We start from the raw sequence: 9240 nt of genomic DNA, 5'->3' as shown, positions 1-9240 counted from the left end.
GTATGTACACGCACAATTTTACACCTCACCAAACTCTTATATGGAATAATAGATATGTGTTATTTTGAATAGCTGGATGTAAAAGGGCATTAGGTCTATAAGACATTGGCTGTCCTATGAGGATTTTTGTTTGCAGTATAATTTAAACTGCTCCTATGCTCAGTTTAACAGTCATAAACTCTATACCTGCTGCAGTCAATTATATGGTTAAAAATATGAGAACAAACAATTTAATTCAGTTTATTTATTTGGTGCAAATTCACAACACGTCATCTCAAAGCACTTTATTGAGACAATTCAACCAGATCATACAGTCAAATTGATTCAGTTTTCCAAGGAAAATGGGTTGATTGCATCGACATATTGAGTGGAAGGCAATGCCTCACACCAAGCATGCTTGTAGTGAAAGTGGAGAGGAAAAACTCCCTTTTAACAGGAAGAACCCTCCAGCAGAACCAGGCTCAGTGTGAGTGGCCATCTGGGGGTTCAGGGAGACAGAAGCAGAAATTCAAAAAGCAGCTGTAAAAGGTGGCCCCGTCCAGGAAACACACAGCCAGGCAGACGAGCTCCGAGCCAGCTCTCATGCCAGAGGAGGGCACATCCAGCCAGTCACGGTCAGAGAAACAGGACTACACCGGAAAACAGTCCAATCTCCAGCATCTATAAACAGCATAAACTTCAGGTCTTGATGGTGCAGGTCTGCAGCCTCTCAAAAAGCCAGGTAGTCCTAGAAGCCATAAAGCTTTTCAGAGTACTGTTGAAAGTTGAGTGGAAGGAAGAATGTTGTTTGGGGATAATGACGCACAGATGATAGAGATAAAAACCATCTTAGATTGTGAAGCACAACGTGTCCTAGAGTGGATTGCAGCAAAAGTCGGACCAATCCAGGACATATGCTGTATGACTAGAATTCTACGTGTTGCGTTACTGCTGAATAAATGCTTGAAAAATGTTATTTGGTAACTGAATGAATAGGAGTTTAACTTTAAACTGACCTTTTTAGGGATGTTTTAGTAGAGTTAGCTACCAATGTATGAAATATTTTGGTAAAGATAACCTGTGGTTTGTGATGTAAGATTTCTGACATGTTCTCAGGTACAAAGTTTGCCGTCGATGCGTTTCGCTATGGAGAGATTCAGGGCATAACCACTTACTTTTTAACACATTTCCACTCGGACCATTACGGAGGCCTGACCAAGAGCTCTACATTTCCAATCTACTGTAACAAAGTAAGTCCAGCTGTAGATGCACTGACAGCTTCTCCTGTTTACTTCTTGATACCTTTTGTTTCACTTGAAGAGGATTTAAAATCCATTTTGTGGCTGTACAGCAGTAAGTCACGGGTTTCGTAGCATAGCTTTTGATTTTCACTTTGCTTATCAGTCGGAGGAAGGCCTAACTCTTCTGGCCAGTTCTGAAATAAAAACATGAATTTCAATAACTGCTCTATTTTCTTTTTAAGATTTTTTTCCCCCTTATTTGTACAGAAAGGCAGCATCATTTAGAGAAATCTCCACATTTTACACTTCCTCTCAGTAATTATTGAAAATTCATAAAGCAGTTTATTTTATAAATGCATTAAAAGCTCCAGAAAAATAAGCACACCTGATCCCCTCTTTATCTCGTGCACCGCTTAGCATGGAGTAATGAGAAATCAGCTTGCAAAAGCCAGCACTGAATACCAATTTGTCAACAAGGGGTTGTTAATGAAGTCAATTAGATTTTAAAAACCTCTTTCTTTTTCCTCTCCTTCTGTTGAGTCGTGCAGAAAAGTGCATCATGTGCCAGAAATTCAATTTATCTGAACCTTAGTTGGACTTTTATCTTTTGTTACAGTGCTTGTGTTTTGCCTATTAAGGTGTGAGATAATTAAGTAAACTTAATGAATTTTATTTTTCTGCTGAATAGGAATTAAATAATCTTTTTGGAGGCAAGCAAAAAAAAACTAAAATAAGGACTGGATCCATCATTTAATCTTTAATTAAAGCCAGTGGAGAATGCTTAACAGGAAATAAAACGGACACTTCCTGCTACAGGGGTTTTATTTCTTTATATGGCAGAAACAGACCTTCAGTGTGAAGTTTAAGCCGTTAAGTTTCTTTTTAATGGGTTTTATGTATCAAACAAAATGAATATTTATGTTTTTTGCTTTGTTTGTCTGAAGCCTATAGGTGTGTTACCGCATTGGCAGGGCATGAAGACCTCAGCAATGGCCTTAGAGAAGCAACTGTTGCTCATAAGTCTTAAGAAGGGTTGTGAGGTCATAGCCATAAAAAAAAATCTGTGGCAATGACAAAGGTATATATTTAACAAAAACCTAAAGAAAATAAAAAATATATATATTTCTGACAGTTGCCAATCTTCTGAAGAGATTATGAGTTAGCATGTTGCTGTATTTTCCGTACTATAAGCCAGTACTGTTTTCCCACTCTTTGAATCATGTGGCTTTTCTGTGGATTTTTTCCCCAACACCAGGGGGCGCAACTCAAAGTTTGAAATCAAAGACGTGGCTAACTTTAATCTGACACAGGCACATGCTAGCAGCAGGCACCACGGAGAACAATTGTCCCAAATTTTGCCATTTATTTGCCTCATTAAAGCTGCAGAACCAATGAAGAGACTGGGTTCAACTCATGCAGAGCTGAAATAAAGAGCTAACGAAGCCCCATCTGTCTGTAGAAATTCTTACTTTTGCAAGCCAACAAGCTAACGGGAGCTAGCATTATTTTTTTGTCCCTACTGATGTGTAGAGCTCCCCCTACAGGTTTGGTGGGGAATATTAATAATAAGCCTGTTGGGGCTTATATACCGTAGGTATCTTTCTAGTCACAAAAAGTTTTTTTAAATTTTTTTTTATTCATTAAACAGACATGAGGTCTACATAGACATAAAAATCAATGCAACAAATTGCAAGCTCATAAAGACATGCATACCAGTTTTCACAAACTTTTTTCAGCTGCTAGATCTGGCTCCAGTTGATCAATGAATTATTTTTTTTTTTTTACCAAAGTGTGTCATGTTAGTATAAACTGTATTTCTGCTTGTGGTGGTTCCACATACTGTCAGATCTTGGGATTAACTTGGATTTCCACTTTTAGCTTTGAGATTTAATTTGCAAGTTGAGAACCTTTTTAAAAAGACGCAATCTTTTCTATTCTATCCTAGTATGCCAGAGTTTACTTTCTTTTTAGCAAGACTTTATCTAGGTGTTTAAAGAACAAGGTATTTCTGGTCCTAAATATAATGGAATCAGTCGATTAAATTTTTTCGCCTGATGGTTTAAAGGTCCCTGATAGATTAATTGATTTAAACCCATCTTTCCATATCAGATCACAGGGAACCTGGTGAAGAGCAAGCTGAGGGTGGCCGATCAGTACATCCACATCCTGCCAATGAACACCGAGGTGAACGTGGAGGGAGTCAGGGTCATTCTTCTGGACGCTAACCAGTGAGTCAGCCATGACACGAGTGGGGAAAACTCCCCGCTTTGCTCAACGATTAGGGCAGAATATCAGGAAAATATTGAATTTTGCTTTGGGCTCAGTCAATTAATCAATTAAAATCAATTAATCTTTTAATTTTATTCTTTTTTTTTTTTTCCAATGAACATTTTTGGAAAATCAGGGATTTCTTTTTTTTTTTTGTTTTATTTGTTTTTTTTTTTGTTTTTTTTCATACCACCAATCCATTTCCTGGGCTTCCATAGCTTAGAGGGACATTTGTTCATTACTTTTTGTTTTTAGCTGTGTACTCATAGCTAGGGCTGCAACTGATTGCAACCATTTTGCTAATCGATGAATCTGTCGATTGTTTTTATTCTATTGACAATCAGATCGCAAAGGGTTCCTTTAAGATTTTAAATTTAATTTAAACCAAGTCAGGCCAAACCCATGCCCTTTTAGGACTTCTGGATAGAGCATACCTATGGCCAAAAATGTTTAGTCTTCATTACTAAATTATTCCACAACTATTTCATTAAACAATTAATGACAATTAATACATTTTTTTCAGCTGTACTTTTAATGAATAAACAAGCTCACTCTGTGATACTAACATCTGCAAAAAGTTAGTGTGCTGTATTGTCATTGTTTAACAGCCTTTTTTTACAGCATTAATTTTGTTACTCTTTAAATGAAGGTCACTTCCGAGAGGAGATGATTAACAATATGACCTTTGTATTTTTATGATGAAACTTAAGAAAAAAAGATTGATTAGTTGAATTTGTTAGAAAATAAATTTTAGATTACATTTTTTAAGCTATATCGCCCTGCCCTAATTTCTCGACTATTCTTTAATCTACATTTTTCATGATATGGTTTCCTTTTAAAGAAGCATGTCCAACTGTTGATCCTTTAGTCACTTCCTTTTATTCTTCTACCATTTATTTATTCCTCCATCTCTCTGTTCATCCAGCTGTCCTTTAATCTCCTTCCATCCATCAATGTGTCCAAAACTCCTTCCACTTATGGCCTGCAATAACTGCCCATCTATTAACTTCTATCCTCCCGTTCCACCATCCCTTTATCATCTTTTTTCTGTTTGTCTCTTGTATAGTTTATCTGTAATCCATCAATTTCCCTGTCACATTATATCCTAACATTCTGTGTTTTTTTTTTTTTTTAGATTTTCTTTTTTATTCCATAATTACAGTCTGTCTACTGTAGTAACAGCTGCACGAAATTTATTATAAATTATCTGGTGCATGAAATGGTTTGGGAACTCCTGGAGATTCTGGAAGCTGTTAGACCCCTGAGTTCGGCTGTTAACTCCTTTCTTATGCCTCTGTTCCTGCAGTTGTCCAGGAGCTGCCATGCTGCTGTTCTTCTTGCCCGATGGGCAGACGGTACTCCACACTGGTGACTTTAGGGCCGACCCCTCCATGGAAACTTACCCCGAGTTACTCAGCTGCCGTGTTCAGACTCTTTATCTTGACACCACGTGAGTATTCCTCTATTTTTTTTTTTATTCTTTGCTTTTACTTTGAGGAGTTTCTAATAGTAGCTTGTCTCTGTAGCTACTGCAGCCCTGAGTACACCTTCCCCAGGCAGCAGGAAGTCATCAACTTTGCAGCAAACACAGCCTTTGAGTTGGTGACCCTAAACCCACGCACACTCGTAGTGTGTGGATCGTACTCCGTGGGGAAAGAAAAAGTCTTCTTAGGTATGCGTTTTATTCTTTAAGAATTTATGTGACCTATATCTGAAATGCCATGCAATCTGATCAGAACCCTAAATAAGGAAGAATAAACTAGCAGACATCCTGAATATAAATTGCAACATTACTTTAAATCTCAGTATTAAATTATGCATGGGTTTTTTCCCCCCTCTATGCTACTAAAAACCACCCTTGCCATCAACTTCTGGGTACACAATGCAATTATATCTAAACCCAACAGTAAGGAGACAAGTATGTTTTTTTTTGTTTTTTTTTCAAAGCCTCGAATCGCTTTCATCCTGCTAAAAGGTCACCAGTTATTGCATCTATATTAAAATGGGAGTCGGATGACGCACAAGATTTCAGGATGTTGTTTTTGGGAACAAAGCAATACTCGATATATGGCGTCCTTGCTTGGAGGCGGCCTGTCCTCTGCTGACATCAGTGAATAATGGGCTGCTGCAGGTTTCTACAGTAATGCACTTAAATGTTTTATTTTTGCTTTTGATGAGACATAAAAACTTTATTTTATTATTTGGGGGGGGGCAACTTTTGATCACCTTTATACAATTTAATATGGTTTTATATGGTTAAAAAGTTGAATAGTTCTGTTAAATAGACAATGAAAACATGAAATTCAAGTCTCAGAAAATTATTAGTAGACAACCTTTTTAAATTTGAGTAGTAAAAGGATATTTTCAATAAAAATGTCAGGCTTCTTGGGTTTGTTTATATGCTTTTATAACTTGCATAGCCTCATTTTGCATTAACTGCAGCATCAGTGCTGTGTGTAATGGAGACAATCAGCTTGTGCTTCTGCTGAGGTGTAATGGAAGCCCCTGCATGCTTTAAGTGGCCCTCAGAAATCTGCATCATTGGAGGCTTCATAGTTCATCTATTAAGTTGGGAACAGACCAGTTTGCTGGCCAATTAGGCAACACCATGGTTACTGAACCAGTTTTTAGGGGTTTGGACAGACGCCTAAACCTGTTTGGAAATGACACCATAATCTCCAAAAAGCTTATCAGTGCGAGGAATCAAAGAGGAGATAATTAGAAGAATTTATCCAGGTTTTGTTTTCATTTAGGATTTAATTTAAAACTGCTGCTTACACAATGTATTTTGTTTTTTTTGCAGCTCTGGCTGAGGTCTTGGGGTCAAAGGTGAGCCTCTCCAGGGACAAATACAACACTATGTGCTGCCTGGAGTCTCAGCAAATCAAAGAGCGCATAACCACCGACTGGAAGGCAGCCCAGGTTCATGTCCTCCCAATGATGCAGATCTCCTTCAAAGTGGGTGCAGCAGGGTTTTATTTATTTATTTTGCATGATCAATCAATTTTAATTCTCATTATTGTTTTTCTTTTTTTTTTTTTGCTTTACACTTGCATACATCTCTGCATCATTTCAGGGAGAGAAAAAAAAATGTCCTCATTTACTCTGTTTTTATGGATACTTACCCTTATATCCAAGTATGTTATGGCTGTGATAAACAAGATTATGTCTTTTATCAGTCACTATAGCTTTAAAACTAGTTTATAGTGCGATTTAAAGTACTGTATACAGTAAAGCCAAGTGAGGGAAATAAATAGTTTACAGTTACTGTAATGCACAGCTTATGTTTGCAATAATACTGCATCCTTAGCTTAAAACTTGCATCCTAAATGCAATTCTTTTTTTTTATCTTGCTCTCTGCAGAAGCTGCAGGATCACTTGTCACGCTTTAAAGCACAGTATGACCGGCTGATAGCCTTCAAGCCCACCGGCTGGACCTTCAGCGAGCAAGTGGAGTCGGTAGAAGACATCCAGCCACAGATCAGTGGCAACATCTCCATTTATGGTGAGAAGAAACGGTTTACTGGGAGGATTTAGGTTTAGAGTTCATTGAAATGTTTATTTTCAATCAAGGGAGAGAACAGTGTAATCCATAAGATCACTGTTCTTTATACGTGAAGCCTATTGAGAAAAACATTTCCTGTGGTCCAATGAGTCATACTGCTGCTGAATTGATTTTCTTAAGCCTACAGCGCCCTCTGAGGGTTGAGAGCAGACACTGCTTTAAGGCTCTCCAGGATGGAGTATCAGACTGTATTGTCATCTTTTTTAGCACAGTTGGACTGTTGTCTAAAAAACTGAAATAGGCTGCGACTTGATTTTTATCAGTAAATGAAACCAGTTATTCTTGCAGCTCTGTTCGGAAGTTCTGAATAAATCCGTCAACATCATCACAGCCATCTGTCATTAAAGCAGCAGCTACAAGCTGGAGGTTTGCCTCCAGTTTTAGCCTTGAACTTATTCCCCTTATCTGTTATGTGTCAATCTGACAGATGTTCGTTTGCGTCCTCGTCTCTCTCCTGCTGTATTCTTTGGGCCCCATTTTTGCTACATCTGTTCAGAGCAGACTTCATTTGTAAGATTGAAGCAAAGAAGAGGCAGTGTTTCAGATTCCTATTTAGGAGGACAAAGGGATCCTTTGATTGCATTTTCAACTGAAACAACAACATGAGGCGCCTCAAGACTTTGCCTTCTGCTTTGCATATACTCCATATTTCATAGCATCTGACTTTGTCAGATTTTAACAGCAGACATAATTGCTTCTTTGTTTGCTGGTGGGATAATTAAGATGTGGGGAAAATGAAATGTTAAAGTGACAGAAAACCCTCCTAGCTTAATCTGGGGAAAAAAAAGATAATTGCTGTATCCTTGAGGATGAGAGGCGTTTAAATGTTTTAGAAGATGTCAACCTTCCCTTTTTTTTTTGACAGGGATCCCATACAGTGAACACAGCAGCTTCCTGGAGCTGAAACGTTTTGTCCAGTGGCTCAAGCCTCTGAAGATCATCCCTACTGTCAATGTTGGCAACTGGGCGAGCAGGAAGGCAATGGAGAAATGTTTTAATGACTGGCTTTCTGAAACTAGAGCTAAACTCTAAAATGTGCTGCTGATTTTAAGAAGTTTGTTGGTTTTAAAAAGCCAAGCCCTCCAGTTTGGTATTTGAAGCCAAATGTTTGAACACTAATTTGTTCTGATTTATTGTGGTTTTATATTAATATAAATCTTTCAGCAAATGACTTATTACTGAAATAAATGAAAGGTAATTACTGATCTGACATGATCTGAGTGGTTTGATATGCACTCTTTGACCAGTTTATTAAATAAATCTTCAATCTACTGCCTTTAATGAGCAGTTTTAACAAGCATGCAGTATTTACAGCGAAACAAGGATTTACTGCTGAGTTAATTTGCTACCTGTTGGGACCAAATTCCCTGATATATTTATTTGCATATTTCAAGGTTCTTAAACTGTACTTATGTCTTTTATATGTTTTTATGCCTTAAATAAAAACCTAATTCTTTAATCTTTGCTTTGTTTGCTTGATTCTATTTCAATGCATGCATTATGGTAGCAGCGCCACCTATCTGTCTTTCAATCACCCGCTCCGTTCTCCCGTCATGAACAAGAAAAGTTAACTCCTCCACTTGAGGCAGGAACTTGCTTCTGACCCGAAGAGGGCAAGTCACCATTTTTCAGTCAAGAACCAAGGGCTCAGCTACAACTACGAGAGGAGAGGCAGAGACCACGGTCTGTCAGATACTGCGTCAGTAAAAAATCTAATTAGCTACCGATAATTTCCTTTTTTGCTTGTTGACAAGATGCTAGAAAAAAACACTTTGCTGTGAGCTGTTTAAACAGAAATTAAAATTAAAGCGGCAAGTGGCATTGGGTGGCCCTTGCAGCTCGGCGCCGTTTGGCCCATTGCAAAGACGGGCCTTGTGCCACTGCCCCCATACCTATCTTGATTTGGCCCAAATCCAAAATTAGGAATTAAACACATCTTTTTCCTAAATTGTGATTTTCTGTCAGTGTGAGGAAGATGCAGCAAACCAGTGGAACTTACATTTGAACGAACATGTTTCCTCCTCTTTAGGTCACCGTTACACCCACTGACAAATTCAAGCCAGCCTGCAATGATGCAGACTCACTATCTAAGGGCCCTACCCACTTTGTGGTTTGGGATGGCCCTTAATGTGGCAGACCTTCCACAGGAACGGAGGGTTAGTGCTTAGGTGTTAATATTTAGGGTCC

At 38.2% G+C, this 9240-nt stretch overlaps 1 protein-coding gene across 1 annotated transcript in view; it reads left to right on the top strand.

The window, feature by feature from the left end:
• Nucleotides 1-8417, top strand: part of dclre1a (DNA cross-link repair 1A) — a 14989-nt gene extending 6572 nt beyond the window's left edge. Inside the window, exons 3-9 of the mRNA XM_015390505.1 lie at nt 1096-1229; nt 3330-3448; nt 4795-4938; nt 5015-5160; nt 6292-6446; nt 6852-6993; nt 7919-8417. Of these exons, the coding sequence (XP_015245991.1) occupies nt 1096-1229; nt 3330-3448; nt 4795-4938; nt 5015-5160; nt 6292-6446; nt 6852-6993; nt 7919-8085 (1007 nt within the window). The 3' untranslated portion in view covers nt 8086-8417. The remainder of the gene's footprint in view (nt 1-1095; nt 1230-3329; nt 3449-4794; nt 4939-5014; nt 5161-6291; nt 6447-6851; nt 6994-7918) is intronic.
• Nucleotides 8418-9240: the final 823 nt, after the last annotated feature.

Source organism: Cyprinodon variegatus, unplaced genomic scaffold (assembly GCF_000732505.1).
Source record: "Cyprinodon variegatus isolate N-32 unplaced genomic scaffold, C_variegatus-1.0 Scaffold502, whole genome shotgun sequence".
Taxonomy (NCBI): domain Eukaryota; kingdom Metazoa; phylum Chordata; class Actinopteri; order Cyprinodontiformes; family Cyprinodontidae; genus Cyprinodon; species Cyprinodon variegatus.
Note: the sequence above shows the minus strand (reverse complement) of the source record. Positions and strands in the feature narration are given on the sequence as shown.